The sequence below is a fragment of the Mobula hypostoma genome, chromosome X1 (assembly GCF_963921235.1).
Source record: "Mobula hypostoma chromosome X1, sMobHyp1.1, whole genome shotgun sequence".
In the NCBI taxonomy this organism is placed as follows: Eukaryota; Metazoa; Chordata; class Chondrichthyes; order Myliobatiformes; family Myliobatidae; genus Mobula; species Mobula hypostoma.
In genome coordinates, this window is record NC_086128.1 from 9,013,967 (window position 1) to 9,032,520 (window position 18,554).

An 18,554-nucleotide genomic window follows, 5' to 3' on the forward strand; every position below is an offset into this window, starting at 1 on the left:
GATAGACAAGGTAGATAGTCACAGCTTTTTCCAAGGATAAAGGAATCTAAAACTGGACAATATGGGTGAAAGAGGAAGTACTTAAAGAAAATCTGAAGGGTGTTTTTTTCATACAGAGTATAGTGTGTATCTGGAACAAACTGTCAAAGGAGGTGGAAGAGATAGGTGCAAACAAATTGTTTAAAAATCATTTGACCAGCAATGGGTTGGAAAGGAATAGAGGGACAGGGGCTAAATGAAGGAAAACAGGATTTACATTGACAGCTCAAAGATCCTTTGAAAGGTCTTCAAACTGAAACAACAACCATGCTTCTCTTTCTACAGATGCCAGCTGACCTACTGAATGTTTTTAACATTTTCAATTTTTATTTCAGATACCTGGCATCTGCAGTTTTTGGTTTTAATTTACAATTAACTGTAACATGCTCCCTAACAAAAAGTCCACAAACATTCAATGTAGCCCCAAGCATAGAATATTTATGGGGCAACAGAGGACAGTACATGCCAAACAATTTGGACATAAACATAACTCATCAGATCCCAGAGTGAGGATGAGAAGCATGAGAAGACATTTGGGCTACTTTAGTCAGCCAGGAAGGATACATTGTTCCTTGGAGGGTACATAGAACAGATTCTCTAGAACAAACCCAGGAATAGTTGAGAGGCAGAGCAGTTTAAAAGTTCACCACCATCTTCTCAAGGGTAATTAAGGATGGGTAATAAATGCTGACTTGTAAATGAATAACTAATAGGAATTAGTTCATGTTGCCTTTAGTTCAGGAAACTGATGGACTCTCTAATGGAAGGAATATAATTGGCTGATGTGGAAACCAGCAGCAGAGATTTAATTGTGGAAACAGCCCCACTGCCCACAGTGTGAAGTCAGCTACATTTACCGATGCTAAGGGGAAACATGGAACTATCTGAAATTAAAGATGTGAATAATTTCACAATTAAATTGTTAAGGCTGGGATTTTTATTAGGTGATCATATCAATGAATACAGAACAAAGCAGTTCACCGGAGGTTGGTACAGATCAGTCACAATCTAAGTGGATGGAAGAGGGATTTGAAGGGTTTCCTTTTCTTATTCTCCAGAAGAAACAATTTACTCTCATCTTTACAGGTACTTTGTGAGTTTTATTCTACAGTTCCAGTTCCACAAAGCACTGTGCAAAGCCAGTAACCACAGTGGACCTCTGCATAAATGTGACATCTACCAGTCAAAACCAGCTGGGAGGTTACTCAGGTGGGATCTTCATCTTTATCCTTTGGTGTAAAATAATGGTTCAGAAATCTTCTTGAAATGTGCACTATGCAATTAAATGTAATCATTGGACTCAAGAGGCTTTTCCTTATGTGTACCACATAACCATTGAGTCAATCTGAGACCTCTGAGTACTCCCAGTTACATTTATCGTGATTCAACACACAACTAACAGTAATGATATGAAAGTCTTCTGCACATGAGGGAGGGTTGAATGGGAGAGATGAGGTCTGCCACAGAGTTAGTTAAAAGATCTTTCCCCAGATGGAAGATTTGGAAGATCACCAAATCTACACTATGGCTATGCTCTTCCCATCCTGTCTTCTGTAAAAAAAATTCTATTCCCTTTCTATTCTATTCCTTCGTCTCCGCTTCATCTGTTCCCAGGATGCGACTTTCCTTTCCAGGATATCAGAGAAGTCTTCCTTCTTTGAAGAATGTTGTTTCCTTTCCTCCACCATTATTGCTGCCCTCAGCCGCACCTCCTCCATTTCCCAGACATTCACCCCATCTTCCCACCGCCTTTACAGTGCTGGAGTTCCTCTTGTCCTCAGCTACCACACCATGAGCCTTCACATCCAACGCATCATTCGCTGCAACTTCTTCCATCTTCAACTCCACCCGGCAAGAGTGGAATTTCCCAGTGGCCAACCATTTTAATTCCTGTCCCCATTCCCATTCCAAGTTGTTGGTCCATGACCTCCTCTTGTGTCACAATGAGGCCACTCTCAGGGTGGAGGAGAAACTCCTCATATTTCCTCTAGGTAGCTTCCAACTTGACAGCATGAATATTGATTTATCCTTCTGATAATGTTTTCCTTCCTCATTCCCACTTCTTCCATTCCCCATTCTTGCTTCTTACCTTTGCTCCTCACTTGCCTATCACCTACCCCTCACCTGCCTATCACCTACCCCCTCACCTGCCTATCACCTACCTCTGGTGCTCATCCTTCTTTCCTTTCTTCCATGGTCCACTGTCCTCTCCAATCAGATTCCTTCTTCTCCAGCTCTTTACCTGTCTCACCCACCTGGCTTCACCTATCACCTTCCAGCTAATCCTCCTTCTGCTTCCGCCACCTTATTATTCTGGCATCTTCCCCCTTTCCTTCCAGTCCTGAAGAAGGATCTCAGAAACATCAACTGTTTATTCATTTCCGTGGATGCTGCCTGGCCTGCTGAGTTCCTGCAGCATTTTGTGTGTGTGTTGCTGATTGCTCCCACTCACCCCTTTTGTGGCTCTCACTCCTCATTCTCCCTCACATGAATGTGATGATCTACAACCTACTCAAACCCACCTTTAACCCTCACCTTATCTATTTCCCCCAATATCCCCACTTAACTCCCCAAGCATTTCTCTTCCAATTATGTTCCTACCCTTATCATGTCCCCTAATTTTCCTCATCTGCTCCCTAACTAACCTCCTGATCTCTCTCCTTCCTCGCCACACCAGCTCCCCACCCCCATCCCTGATCATCTTGCTAAATACCCTCCCTAGTGATCTCCTCAATGGGCACTGTGGTAAATTTATGTAATATATGCAAATAAATCATGATACAGAATATAATGACATCATTCTTTGTATGGATGAAGCAAGCACCATGTGTTGCGGTGCTTTGGTATTAGAACAAGAAGGGTTATATGCCCTTAATTTAGAACTTTGTATCCAGGTGCCATTTTGTGGTTAGAACTTACCAGCAGACTAGTGAATGCAAAATACACCCCAATAGACAATAGACAAATAGGTGCAGGAGTAGGCTATTCGGCCCTTCGAGCCAGCACCACCATTTACTGTGATCATGGCTGATCATCCACAATCAGTATCCAGTTCCTTCCTTATCCCCATAACCTTTGATTCCACTATCTTTAAGAGCTCTATCCATCTCTTTCTTGAAAGATCCAGAGACTTGGCCTCCACAGCCTTCTGGGGCAGAGCATTCCACATATCCACCACTCTCTGGATGAAAAAGTTTTTCCTCAACTCCGTTCTAAATGGCCTACCCCTTATTCTTAAACTGTGGCCTCTGGTTCTGGACTCACCCATCAGCGGGAACATGCTTCCTGCCTGCAGCATGTCCAAACTCTTAATAATCTTATATGTTTCAATAACATCCCCTCTCAGCTATCTAAATTCCAGAGTATACAAGCCCAGTCGCTCCAATCTTTCGACATATGACAGTCCCGCCATCCCGGGAATTAACCTTGTGAACCTACGCTGCACTCCCTCAATAGCAAGAATGTCCTTCCTCAAATTTGGAGACCAAAACTGCACACAGTACTCCAGGTGTGGTCTCACCAGGGCCCTGTACAGCTGCAGAAAACACCTTGTACTACTAATTCTGGATCTCCAAGACCTGCTGTTTTTGACATAACACCACATATTTACACATAAGGCCCTGAACCACTCAAATTCCTGGTGCACAGGGAGCATTGGAAAGTCACATGAGACCACAAAAAACCAGTGGTTCAAGGGATCACCTCCCTAGATGCTGCCTCCCAGGTATGGCATGCTCTGGGATGGCCTTTGCCTGCTAAAAGATTTCCTTGGGTGACCCTCTCCCAGACATGGGACAGGGTCTCCCTGAATCTCCCCACATATGTATTTCCCAATCTGGTTAGATTATTTTGCCCCCACATCACTTATCCTTCAGCCACCACTCTCAGCAGTTTGGGAAAATGAAGAGAAAAGGCAGTTGGCCCTTTAGTAGGCAATATATGACCAACAATGGCGAACCAAACCACTTAAAACTGTTTGAACAGGTAGAATTTTTTTTCCAATGCAGAAATCAGCATTGAATTATCATGCCCAATGTGGCATGAGGCCCACTGGGAAGCAACTATCCAGCCATCCTGACAACTCAACTTCAGCAATGTGATGTGGGCCACAGATTAGTAACCAGTAATGCCAGTACCACTCTTCTAGTGTCAGCTGAACAATAACCAGAAAAGTATTTCAGAGAAATAATGAAGTAGTTTCAATCAGTTTGGAAAACACAAGTGAAGAGTATGATCCCTGAACCTACAATACTGTGCAAAGAGTCAAAGGCACATATATATAGCTAGGGTGCCTAAGACTTTTGCACAGTACTGTATTTGTCAATGTGGAGCAGAGAGCGAGTTTGTAAATCTGACAGGAGCAAGGGATGTTGGGAATGGTGAGGGTGGGGCACCTCAGGAGGGGTGTGGGACAGGTGGCAGAGAAGGAGTGCCGGGGTAGGGAGTAGTGCAGGTACAGACACACCCAGCCCTGAGACACCAGGCAAGGTCAGTTGATTCCAAACAATTGGTTTATTGATCATTACAGAATGTCTCTCTGGTGCTTCCCACTCCCTCTCCTCTCCCTTCCCCTTTTCCCAATCATGAATCCCCTCTCTCTGCCCCCACAAGACTTTTGCACAGATTGTACATTGGTTTGAACAAGCCAGAAGTATCTCTTACAACCTTCCAAACCTTAACCTAAATAACAGAAGACGTAAGCCCATGATTGTTTGCCCAACCCCCTATAAGTAAAACTTAACTGCATCTCGCTGTCTCTGTTTCAGTGACGCACTGAAGGATGGCTCTTCGAGACATTGGGAGGATGTTCTTCGTGATTTTACAGGCAATGATAAACTAAATGCCTCTGCCCTGCTTGAGTATTTCCAACCTGTCACTGATTGGCTGGTGGAGCAAAACAATAAAAACAAGGAGGAGATGGGGTGGTCTGACTTACACTGGCAGCCTCCGATCCCTGAGGGATACCCAGATGGTATCGGTAAGTACCAACTGAAATGGAAGTGGGCACCAGATACAGTGAACTCTATGACAGTTATAGCAGCCAATCACCTTGTTTCAATCAGGTTTAACAATTTTATCAGCCAGGCCTTATTTTCTGTTTTATTCCATTTCTATAGAAACTCGATTGCAGAGAGACATTGTTGAAAAGAATCAGCTGGCATGCTGACTGTTTACTAGATGTCAATCAGTGGTATATGGCAGTCATTGCAGGCAGGATTTGTAGAACCATTTCTTAGAATGACTCTGCCTAGTCAATGGTATTATGTACTTTCTATGATATAGCAGTTAGATAGTTTGAGACACGACTTTTGATGGCTTGGGAAGAGCAGCTGAATCTATACTCCTGGAGTCATAGATCTCCACTGCAGGTATTGGTAAATGGTGATTCATTGCCCAGATTAATCAACAACTGTGTTATCTGTTGGAACACATGATAACTAGTTTGGTTTTAGACGAGCAAGAAGACTCTTTTCCTCCAGCAGTTCCATGCTGTACTAAATGTATTAGTTTGCCTCCTCCCTACTTTAGAACACTGGCAACATTGGAGAGGACTAATTGGCTGTAAACACTCCAGGATGTCCTGGGCATGCCAGCTGCTATATATAAATGCAATGGTTTCCATAAGATTTGAAAGTACCAGAGCCCTCTCAACCCAGATGTTAAATGAGCAGGTATATCACAGCAACACACAAAATGCTGGAGGAATACACCAGGTCAGACAGCATCGAAAGAGGAATGGACAGTCAGTGTTTCAGGTCAAGATCCTTCATCAGGACTGAAAGAAAGAAGGGACATAGCTAGTATAAAAAGGTGGAGGGAAGGGAGAAGAGCTGGTAGGTGATAGGTGGATCCAGGTGAGAAGGGGTGATAGTAGATGAGGGAGGGGAGAGTGGGGAACCATATGAGAACTGGAAGGTAATTGGTGGAGGTGACAAAGGATTGAAGTTGATAGAATCTGATTGGAAGGAAGGCGGAGCATGGAAAAAAGGGGAGGGTGGTGGGGAGGCTTATCAAAGCAACACACTCAAAATACTGGAGGGACTCAGAAAGTTAGATAACATCTGTTAAGGGGAATAAGCAGTCAACATTTTGGGCTGAGACCCTTCATCAGGACTGGAAAGGAAGAGAGCCAAAGCCTGAATCAGAAGGTGGAGGGGTGGGGGAGGATTACAAGTTGGCAGGTGATTGATCTTGGAATGAAATGTTGACTGTTTATTTCCCTCCTTGGATGTTGTCTGACTTGCTGAGTTCCTCCAGTATTTTCTGTGTGTTGCTCAAGATTTCCATCATCTGCAGAATCTGTTGTGTCTCAGGTTCATCACAGATCACTTTAAAGAATCAACAGTGGAAATAATGCCCGTTAGAAAATAACTCCCAGATAGCGTGACAGTAAATTTGAGCCCCATGCGTTTGCTGACTGCAGTCTCCCACAATCCCTGCGTTGTTATTTAGTCATTATAGTTCAGCCCCAACATCATAAATCAAAATCAAATCAAATCAAGTTTAATTATCATTCAACCGCACATGGATACAGTCGAACAAGTCAGTGTTCCTCTGGGGCCAAGGTGCAAGATATGCACAGCACATCCAAAATAGCGAGCCAAAAAAAAACATAGTCACGCAAGAAGACACATATATAGTCTAAGACCCTGAGAGACATGCCCCATAAATTGATCGTACAGTTCCTGGTAATTCAGCCTGTCATTCTGCCGATCGAACACTAGAGCATCAATGGGAGAGGCCAGTCCCCAACTGAGCACGGACGCATGCTACACCACTTCCAACGTGTTCTCACCTGGACTGCAGCAGCAGGCAATCCCGCTGCTTGAGGCCTAAACTGAGGCTATGCAGCTCCTACGCCACCTGTCTCACCACCGAACAAGGGAAATAGGCCTGAAGCATCTAACATTATCAGTGTACAACATAGTTGAAGACCACACTCTGAGGAGCCAGGTCTGATGGCAAATGGGATGATTTTAGCTTCTAATAGGAACAATAATCAGTGAAAAGCAGCTTACCCTGCCCTTCATACAGAATGACTTTCTTTACCCTTGAAAGCAGCATAATAATCCTACCAACTTTAGGATGGCTGAAGGCATGTCTCAACCAATGAAGTGATGAAAATTAAAAAAAAAACAAAGATTCCAGAAATCCGAAATAATAACAGTAAATGCCAGAAACATTCAGCAGGTCAGGCAGCATCTTTGGAGAGAGAAACAGTTAAAGTTTCAGTTTCAAAATACTTCTCTGATGAATTGTCCCAGACCTGAAACACGGCAAAGAAGGTGCATGGTCTGTTAGTATCATCAACTTGAGATAAATGGATGCCTGAGCTGCTGGGTACTGCTGGGAAAGATGCCTACAGTTCCTCCAACTTCAAGACAGCACACACTGGGTTCACATTTCCTTCCTCAGCCTGTCACTGTCCCTAGTGATCAAATGCAAATCCAAGGCATCACTAGGAATGGCCATATTGTGGATGGCACGGTCTGCCAGTGGCAAACAGTGCAACCGTGGCAGCAATTTAACATGACCTTCCCAGCTTAGACGCCACCTTCTTTGCTGTCCCTGTAACGCCCTCTAGCTAGCTGCAAGCCCTTTGACTTTCTTGCAGTTCTCTCATTTTCCATCCCCACTCCCCCACCCTCCCCTTAACTTCTTATATGCTAAGCTCTTGAAATCCCTCCACACACCCCCCCCCCCCCACCATAGAACACTCTACAAAACATTCCTCATGATCAACGCACAAAAAATGCTGGAGGAACTCAGCAGATCAAGCAGCATCCATGGAGGGAAATAAACAGTAAACCTTTCAGACTGAGATGCTTCATCAGGACCGACATGACCATGGCTGTTGGCTCCTGGGTGGCAGATTTTGTCTGATTTTCCTCCCAACCTTGGGTTGCTTTATTATGCTAACTAATTTTGTAAATACATCTTGTTGTTGCTTTTGTCATAACATGATTTATTTCATTCCTGGTTTCTGACAGATAAAATCACTGATGAAAATCAGGCAAAGGTTTTTATTGGTGAGTACAACACTGAAGCAGAGAAGGTGTGGTACGAGAGCAGCGAGGCCTCATGGACATATAACACCAACATCACTGAGCACAACAACAAGATCATGGTATGTTCAACCCCCACGCCTGTTCTCATTGCCCACTCAACAGTGCCTTAAATTTACAGATCACTTTAGTTCGCTGTTTGAGTCCACCAGGTGTGGGGTGGAAGACAAAATTTAATTGCTTTAGATAATCTGGCAGGTCCTGCCAAATAAATTATAGGCATCATTGATAATAAACCATAATGGAAACAATCTACTGATTCACAATAGACTATCCTGGACTCATTCTTGCCATTGTCCAATAGCTAGACTTTCACTAAACAACCCCTGTCAACACACAATAGACTACGTCAGGGATCCTGGAACAAGTTTGTTGCTAATCTAAAGCAAATTATGGCAATGGACAATAGATCATGTAAATCACATGGAAATTAATTCAAATAGCATCACTGAAGTTTCAAAGATAATGCTAACATAGTTCCATGAATGGGAAATAGCCAAATGCACCACATGATCTTATGTTGATGTGTTTTAAGAAGCCCCCTGATGAAATGGAGGGAGAGGTGCATGGGGGGGGAAGTGTCACCAGATCCTAGTTACATGTGTGCATGAGGGAATAAGCATGTGTCAGAAAATGCACAAGTATTTGTCCAAATGCAACTGTGTGTCTCCATGGAGACCGCGCATGCCAGTAAATGTGCATATTGATGGCTGAAGTGCATGTTCTTGACAGCGATGTACATGTGTGAATGAAATGTGTGTGTGTGTGTGTACATGCGCGTCTGTGTGTGTTCATATGCGTGACTGTATGTGCGCATATGGCGTGTCTGTATGTGCATGCGCGTGTGCACACATCTTTGTGTGTGTGTGTGTGTGTGTGTGTGTGTGTGTGTGTGTGTGTGTGCGCTTGCATACAAGTACCTGTGTTTCTCCAGACGTCACAGAATGAAAACGTCAAAAACATTTTTTTCCCCATCAGTTGGAGAAGAGCCTAATCCTGTCCAATCATACAAGAAAGTACGGGGAGAAAGCTCGTCAGTTTGATTACACAGATTTCCAAAACGAAGAAACCAAACGAATTCTGAAGAAAATGAGTGACATTAAGGAAGCAGCTCTGCCTGAAGCAGAAGTGAAGGAGGTCAGTGTCGTATTACTGCAGTAAGGTCTCCATTGTTATGCAAATACCTTCCTCTTTGGCATAGCTATGATATTGAAATAGATTTGTTTCCACTCCTGCTCTGCGGCTTCAGAGTTGACTAATGAGGCCCAATGAGGCCCACAAACCTGCCACAGGAGGAGCTTGATGGAGCAAATTGGTAAAGTGGTACATTGGTTTATTATTGTCACATGCATAATTGCATGGTGTCCTTACAGATCATTTCATCACATCAGTATATTAAAGGAGTACAAAGGAAAACAATAAAACAAAGCAGAACAAAGCGTTGCAATTACAGAGAAAATGCAGTACAGGCAAACAATAAGGTGCAAGGCCACGACGAGGTAGATTGTGAGATCACGGGTCCATCTTAACATACATAAGGGCTATTCAATAGTCTTATGACAGCACAATAGAAGCTGTCCTTGAGCCTCGTGGTACATGCTTACAGGCTTTTGCATCTTCTGCCCATCAGAAGAGGGGAGAAGAGAAAATGTCAGGGATGGGTGCGGTTTTTCACTGCGTTGTCTGCTGTACCAAGGCAACAAGAAATGTAAACGGAGGCTGTAGAGGGGAGGCTGGTTTCCACAATGTGCTGAGCTGTATCCACAACTCTCTACAGTTTCTTGCAGTAATTTTCAGAGCATTTGCCGTACATGGAGACATAGAATCAGAGAAAAGTACAGCAGAGAAACATTTGCTCATGTTCTCCTTAAACTTTTTACTATTCACCCTTAACCCATGACCTCTGGTTGTAGTTCCACCCAAACTCAGTGGAAAAAGCCTGCTTGCAATGACCCTATCTATACCCTTCATAATTTTGTACACCTCCATCAAACCTCCCTTCAATATTCTACCAAACTACAATGCATCTGAATAGAATGCTTTCTACAGTGCATCTATAAAAATTGGTGAGGTTTGAAGAAGACGTGCCAAATTTCTTTAGTCTCCTGAGGAAGTAGAGGCATTGGTGAGCGTTTTGGGCTATGGCATCTGAGTTGTTGGATCAGGACAGGGCATTGATGATGCTTACACCAAGGAACTTGAAGCTCTCAACCTTCTTGACCTCAGCACAATCAACGTAGACAGGAGTGTATGCACAACCCCATTTCCCGAAGCAAATGACCATCTCTTTTGTTTTGCTGACATTGAGGTTGTTGTCATGACACCATGTCAATAAACTCTCTGTCTCCTTCCTATAATCTGACGTCGTTATTTGAGATTTGGCCCACTACGACGGCATCATCTGCAAACTTGCAGATGGAGTTAAAGCAGAATCTGGCCACTCAGTTGTCAGTGTACAAGGAGTAAAATAGGAGGCTGAGGACACAACCTTGTGGGATCCCATTGCTGACTGAACACTGTCTGCCATAAAAGGTGGCAGAAATATTGCTGCCTTTCCTTATTGACTGTGGTCTGTTGATCAGGAAGTTAATGATCCAGATTCAAAGGGTAGATACTGAGTCCCAGGTCTAGGAATTTGGAGGTGAGTCTGCTTGGAATTATAGTATTGAAGGGGAAGTTGCAATTAATAAATAGTAGTTTGACATAGATATCTTTAGAATCCAAATGCTCCTGAGATGAGTGTAGGGCCAGGCAGATGGCATCCACTGTGGACCTTTACAGCAGTAGGCTAATTACAGTGGGCTGAGGTTGTCTGGGAGGCTGGAAATGGCGTTTGCTATGACCAGCCTCTCAAAGCACTGGTAGATGGCAAATGAGTGGGAGGGGAAGTGTTTCATCTGCCTTTTACAGTAGGCTCTCATTGGAGCTGGCTAAGTCCAATTCAGACCTCAGTCCTAGGAATGTTGCCCGGGGAGGGGATACTGAAATTGGCTTGCTGGAGATTTGGAAGATCTTGCAATGGTGGAACTTCTCCAGTGCTTTAAGACAGGGGTCCCCAATCTTTTTCGCACTGCGGACCGGTTTCATATTGACAATATTCTTGTGGACCGGCCGACCGGGGGGGGCGGGGGGGGAGGTGGTGGTAGGGTTGCCAACGGACAAGAGTAGCAGTCAAATACGTTGGGTTTACCCCAATAAAGACTACAATGACCATGAAGCCTTGCGCATGCGTGTACGATTTTTTTCTACAAATCCTTTTTGGCGATTCTGTTCGGCGGGGGCGGGTTGTTAATCACGACCGGAATATCGGTGATAAGTGGCTAATACACTCAATTTCCTTTCTAAGAGGGTTTCTCTAACAAATTTAATACTAAACACACAGTGCATATTTTCCTCGCATGGATATAGTGATAAGTCAATTATCGGGGAGGACAGGGGAGCTTGAAGTAAGTGTTGAACGAACTTCCAGTAGAAGTGGTAGAGGCGGGTTCGATATTATCATTTAAAGAAAAATTGGATAGGTATATGGACAGGAAAGGAATGGAGGGTTATGGGCTGAGTGCAGGTCGGTGGGACTAGGTGAGAGTAGCGTTCAGCACTGACTAGAAGGGCAGAGATGCCCTGTTTCCGTGCTGTATTTATTTTTATACACACATTCTTTCTCTCACTCTCCTTTTTCTCCCTCTGTCCCCCTGACTATACCCCTTGCCCATCCTCTGGGTTCCCACCCCCTTGTCTTTCTTCCCGGACCTCCTGTCCCATGATCCTCTCATATCCCACTTGCCAATCACCTGTCCAGCTCTTGGCTCCATCCCTCCCCCTCCTGTCTTCTCCTATCATTTTGGATCTCCCCCTCCCCCTCCCACTTTCAAATCCCTTACTCACTCTTTCTTCAGTTAGTCCTGACGAAGGGTCTCAGCCTGAAACGTCGACTGTACCTCTTCCTACAGATGCTGCCTGGCCTGCTGCGTTCACCAGCAACTTTCATGTGTGTTGCAACACACCAATATCGCTGAATCAGTGGGAGCCCTGGGCTTGTTTCCCTGCAACAAGACGGTCCCATCGAGGGGTGATGGGAGACAGCGATACTCGAAGGGGGTTCCTTATGTCCAGTCTATTCTGCAATTTAGTTTTCGTTGCATTCATTGCAGAGATGTTGGAAATGGAAGCAACGTTTTCAGTGCTTTTGTGGCTATCTCAGGATTTTTAGCCTTGACTTTGATGCAGAATGCCAGCAGAGATATTATGTCAAACATACTTTCCAGCCCGTCGTCATTTGCAAGCTCGAGGAGTTGATCTCCTTCCCGCGCTGAAATGGATGACGCGTAGGTAATGACCTCGCATGCGTAATGGCTCAACAGTGGCCGTGACAGGGAATGAGTGAGGAAAGGTCCAGCTGACTCCTATCACCAAATCATATCGCTTCCTCGCGACCCGGTTGCGCATGCTTTGCAGCCCGGTGATTGGGGACCGCTGCTTTAAGATGCTGCTATGACTCTGAGTGCTTCAGTGAATGAACCGACAATGACTTGGGAGCTTAACTTGCATCATCTGTGTACCACAGCTTGATGAATGAGGATGGAAACAATGAGGTAGGAGCTTCCAGCTGTTGAGATGGGATATGAGCTGCATTCTGCAAATCACTGAGAGTTCAAACTTTACTGCCAGTCTGTGTTCAGTCATGTGCATTCCTGGCCTGCAAAAAGGAGGGACATATCAGGGAACGTGCCCAGTTGTGGTTAGGGAGCGGACAGTGTGTAGCAGCAGCTGTTGGTCTGCAGCCTCCATGGTGTCAAAAGTGAGAGGTACTGTAGAGAACGTGAATGTTCAGTATGTTCCAGTTGATAGAGAAGGTTGCAAATCAAGTGACCGGGGCATGGTGATTGGTTTTCAGGTTAAAGGGTCTGAATTTGCCTTTACTGACCACGTGTCAGAGCATTAAACTCTCCCAGCCTTATAACAATGGTTTTGTGGTTTAACCACCACGACTGTCTCTTCTCTATGTCTGCAACCCCAAAGACTCCAACAATTGGAATTTGTTCACCCTGTACTTCCCAGGTCAAGAATTTACAGTTCCCTCTATTCTGCTTTCTGCCACTTCCACTAAGCCACAATGCAACTCCCCTTTAAGAGGGAAAGTTTGGCACCAGTTGGAAGTAACCCCTTGTGATACTGTGACAAATTGCTCAACAGCATGGTTTCTACTGGTTGGATGATGGCAGCAATATAACATACAGAGAGTATGTATTCTGTGTGCAAACTCGCCACAAGTCATTTAGGCTGTGGATTAATGGTGAACAGAAACCCCCTTGAGCAGATGAAAATATTAGAGAATGCATTGGATGGGTACAGGGAAAGGAGAGGGGGAATCGCATGGCTGAATGGTCTCCTATTTATTCACCGATTCTTTCCTTTAACCAAACAGTGCTGTTCATTTATTGTTATACAGCATGCAAACTCCACAGTGACAGCACACAAGATCAGAATAGTTTCAATAGTTGCATTGCTACAGCATCGAAAATTCAATTCAGCACTTTGCATTAAATAGTAAAGAGATTCAAGATTCAAGTTGATTTATCTCGTGTACATCAAAATGCACCATTTCTGTTAACAACCAGCCCATCCGGGGGTGTGCTGGGGGCAGCCCTCCAGTGTTGCCACACATCCTGGCACCAGTATAGCATGCCCACAATGCTCAGCAGAACCACACAGAACAGAACAAGCAACAAACGATAACAGCAAATTTAAGCCCTGTTCTTCCCTCCCACCCATACACGTGCATAGTCCTTTGACCCCAGAACAGGCCTTCAGCCTCCATCCCCAGCAGACATGGACTCGGGCCTGCAGACACAGGGCTTTGACCTCCGCAGCTTTCTTGCAGCTAACACAATAAGCCACCAACAATATTTGACCCAAGCAGTAATTTCCTCCAAGTTATACAAGAATGGTCACAGCAAATACCAGTGATAATCTGTACATCAGTTCAAATGTTACACAGCAATATCATGAATTCATACCAATGACTACATATTTTAATTACATTTTTGCATTAATCGCAATACACAAGCAGTTAATTGACATCAAATAATAATTCACAACAACTAATTATCTAACTAGATAATAGATTAGTAATTCATATTAAATATCTTATAAAGTCATGGAGTTATAGAGCTCTACAGCACAGAAACAGGCCCTTCGACCCATCTAGTCCATGCTGGCTTGGTTTTCTGTCTGGTCCTATTTACTGCACACAGACATAGCTCTCCACACCTCCCTCATCCTTGTACCTATCAAAACTTCTTTTAAATGTTAAAATTGACCTGGCTCACCATTTCTCCTGGCAGCTTGTTCCACATTTGCACCACCCTCTGAGTGAAAATGTTCCCCCTCGGACTCCCCTTAAATAGTTCACCTTTCACCCTAACGTATAACCACTAGTTCTAGTCTCACCCAACCTCGGTGGAAAAAGCCTGCTTGCATTTACCTTACCTATATTCCCATCTATGAGTTGATGCAGGCAAAATTCCAGACCACAACGTATGAAGCTTGCCATACAGCCAATCAGCGATGAGACTTCCTCCCCACATCACAACTGAGTTCCTAAAATGGCGTCTAATCAGCTGATTGAAAAGTATATAAAGGCCAAGCATTCGGAGGACACACCACAATCAACAGCCTCCTCATATGGTGATGAAATGTTTGCAAAGTAAACTGTCAAGACCAGAGAACAACTCAACCCAACCACAGGCAATAATCTAAATATGGCCTCACCAACATTTTATACAACTTCTCAACATACCATCCAAACTCTTGTGCTCAATGTTCTGAGTTATGAAGACTATTGTGTCAAAGGCTCTCTTTATGACCCTGTCTAGCTGTGATACCACTTTCAATCAATTATAGATCTGTATTCTCAGATCGCTTTGTTCGACCGCACACTCCAGTGCCCTATGATTCACTGTATAAACCTTACCCTGGATTATCCACCCAGAGAGCAACACCTTGAACTTGCCTGCATTAAATTCCATCTGTCACCTTTCAGCCCATTTTCCCAATTGGTCCAGATCATTAGGCAGGCTTTGATAGTCTTCCTTATGGTCCACTACACCCCAGTTTTGGTGTCATCTGTACATTTGCTGATTAAGTTTACCATATTATCATCTAAATCATTAATACAGAACCAGCACCGATCCCTGCAACACATCACTCGTCACAGGCCTCCAATCAGAGAGACAACCATATATAGTACTACCAATCTCAGGCTCCTCTCACTGAGCCAACTTTGAATCCAATTGACTACTTCTTCCTGAATCAAGTGACTTAACTCAGCCTCACACATAGGATTTTGTAAAAGCCTTGCTAAAATCCATGTAGACAATGTCCACTGTCATCCCTTCATTAACTTTCCTGGTAACCTCCTTGAGATGCTCTGTAAGATTGGTTGGACATGATCTGCTATGCACAAAGTCATATTGACTATCTCTAATCAGGCCCTGTCTATCTAAACACTTACACAGTCAATTCTGGTTAACTGAGTCACATCGGGACCAGTACATTAAGTGGCTGCTCCAATTAGCCAAATGGAATTCTCTCTCATTGTGTCTGCCACAGCAACCCCATGTCCGCTTTCAGCCCTCCTGAGTTCTCTCCTAAGTACATCTTTGACAGAAAACAACCTGTCCCAATCCACACCTGCAAGATTATTTTGATACTGTCAAAAATCGGTCTTTCTCCAGTTTACATAAGAACATAAGAAATAGGAGCAGGAGTAGGCCATCCGGCCCATCGAGCCTGCCCCGTCATTCAATAAGATCACAGAAACATAGAAACATAGAAAATAGGTGCAAGAGTAGGCCATTCGGCCCTTCGAGACTGCACAGCCATTCAGTATGATCATGGCTGATCATCCAACTCAGAACCCTGTACCTGCCTTCTCTCCATACCCCCTGATCCCTTTAGTCACAAGGACCATATCTAACTCCCTCTTAAATATAGCCAATGAACTGGCCTCAACTGTTTCCTGTGGCAGAGAATTCCACAGATTCACCACCCTCTGTGTGAAGATGTTTTTCCTCATCTCGGTCCTAAAAGGCTTCCCTTTTATCCTCAAACTGTGACCCCTCGTTCTGGACTTCCCCAACATCGGGAACAATCTTCCTGCATCTAGCCTGTCCAATCCCTTTAGGATTTTATACGTTTCAATAAGATCCCCCTTCAATCTTCTAAATTCCAGAGAATATAAGCCTAGTCAATCCAGTCTTTCATCATATGAAAGTCCTGCCATCCCAGGAATCAATCTGGTGAACCTCCTTTGTACTCCCTCTATGGCAAGAATGTCTTTCCTCAGATTAGGGGACCAAAATTGCACACAATACTCCAGGTGTGGTCTCACCAAGGCCTTGTACAACTGCAGTAGTACCTCCCTGCTCCTGTACTCAAATCCTCTTGCTATGAATGCCAGCATACCATTCGCCTTTTTCACCGCCTGCTGTACCTGCATGCCCATTTTCAATTGGTGTATAATGACACCCAGGTCTTGTTGCGCCTCCCCCGTTCCTAATCGGCCACCATTCAGATAATAATCTGTTTTCCTGTTTTTCCCACCAAAGTGGATAACCTCACATTTATCCACATTAAATTGCATCTGCCATGAATTTGCCCACTCACCTAACCTATCCAAGTCACCCTGCATCCTCTTAGCATCCTCCTCACAGCTAACACTGCCGCCCAGCTTCGTGTCATCCGCAAACTTGGAGATGCTGCAGTTAATTCCCTCATCTAAGTCATTAATATATATTGTAAACAACTGGGGTCCCAGCACTGAGCCTTGCGGTACCCCACTAGTCACTGCCTGCCATTCTGAAAAGGTCCCGTTTATTCCCACTCTTTGCTTCCTGTCTGCCAACCAATTCTCTATCCACATCGATACCTTACCCCCAATACTGTGTGCTTTAAGTTTGCACACTAATCTCCTGTGTGGGACCTTGTCAAAAGCCTTTTGAAAATCCAAATATACCACATCCACTGGTTCTCCCCTATCCACTCTACTAGTTACATCCTCAAAAAATTCTATGAGATTCGTCAGACATGATTTTCCTTTCACAAATCCATGCTGACTTTGTCCGATGATTTCACTGCTTTCCAAATGTGCTGTTATCACATCTTTGATAACTGACTCTAGCATTTTCCCCACCACCGATGTTAGGCTAACCGGTCTATAATTCCCCGGTTTCTCTCTCCCTCCTTTTTTAAAAAGCGGGGTTACATTAGCCACCCTCCAATCCTCAGGAACTAATCCAGAATCTAAAGAGTTTTGAAAAATTATCACTAATGCATCCACTATTTCTTGGGCTACTTCCTTAAGCACTCTGGGATGCAGAACATCTGGCCCTGGGGATTTATCTGCCTTTAATCCCTTCAATTTACCCAACACCACTTCCCTACTAACATGTATTTCCCTCAGTTCCTCCATCTCACTGGACCCTCTGTCCCCTACTATTTCCGGAAGATTATTTATGTCCTCCTTAGTGAAGACAGAACCAAAGTAATTATTCAATTGGTCTGCCATGTCCTTGCTCCCCATAATCAATTCACCTGTTTCTGTCTGTAGAGGACCTACATTTGTCTTAACCAATCTTTTTCTTTTCACATATCTATAAAAGCTTTTACAGTCAGTTTTTATGTTCCCTGCCAGCTTTCTCTCATAATCTTTTTTCCCTTTCCTAATTAAGCCCTTTGTCCTCCTCTGCTGGACTCTGAATTTCTCCCAGTCCTCAGGTGAGCCACTTTTTCTGGCTAATTTGTATGCTTCTTCTTTGGAATTGATACTATCCCTAATTTCCCTTGTCAGCCACTGGTGCACTACCTTTCCTGATTTATTCTTTTGCCAAACTGGGATGAACAATTGTTGTAGTTCATCCATGCAATCTTTAAATGCTTGCCATTGCATATCCACCGTCAACCCTTTAAGTATCATTTGCCAGTCTATCTTAACTAATTCACGTCTCATACCTTCAAAGTTACCCTTCTTTAAGTTCAGAACCTTTGTTTCTGAATTAACTATATCACTCTCCATCTTAATGAAGAATTCCATCATATTATGGTCACTCTTACCCAAGGGGCCTCTCACGACAAGATTGCTAATTAACCCTTCCTCATTGCTCAATACCCAGTCTAGAATAGCCTGCTCTCTAGTTGGTTCCTCGACATGTTGGTTCAAAAAACCATCCCGCATACATTCCAAGAAATCCTCTTCCTCAGCACCCTTATCAATTTGGTTCACCTAATCTATATGTAGATTGAAGTCACCAATTATAACTGCTGTTCCTTTATTGCACACATTTCTAATTTCCTGTTTAATGCCATCCCCAACCTCAGTACTACTGTTAGGTGGCCTGTACACAACTCCCTCCTGCGTTTTCTGCCGTTTAATGCTATGCAGCTCTACCC

The 18,554-nt window shown here is 44.0% G+C and overlaps 1 protein-coding gene across 2 annotated transcripts in view; it reads left to right on the forward strand.

The window, feature by feature from the left end:
* Nucleotides 1-18,554, forward strand: part of ace (angiotensin I converting enzyme (peptidyl-dipeptidase A) 1) — a 155,248-nt gene that overhangs the window by 45,973 nt on the left and 90,721 nt on the right. For both annotated transcript variants that reach the window (XM_063037759.1, XM_063037760.1), the window contains exons 11-14: nt 1,126-1,248; nt 4,806-5,017; nt 8,031-8,167; nt 9,084-9,242. In XM_063037759.1, the coding sequence (XP_062893829.1) occupies nt 1,126-1,248; nt 4,806-5,017; nt 8,031-8,167; nt 9,084-9,242 (631 nt within the window). The remainder of the gene's footprint in view (nt 1-1,125; nt 1,249-4,805; nt 5,018-8,030; nt 8,168-9,083; nt 9,243-18,554) is intronic.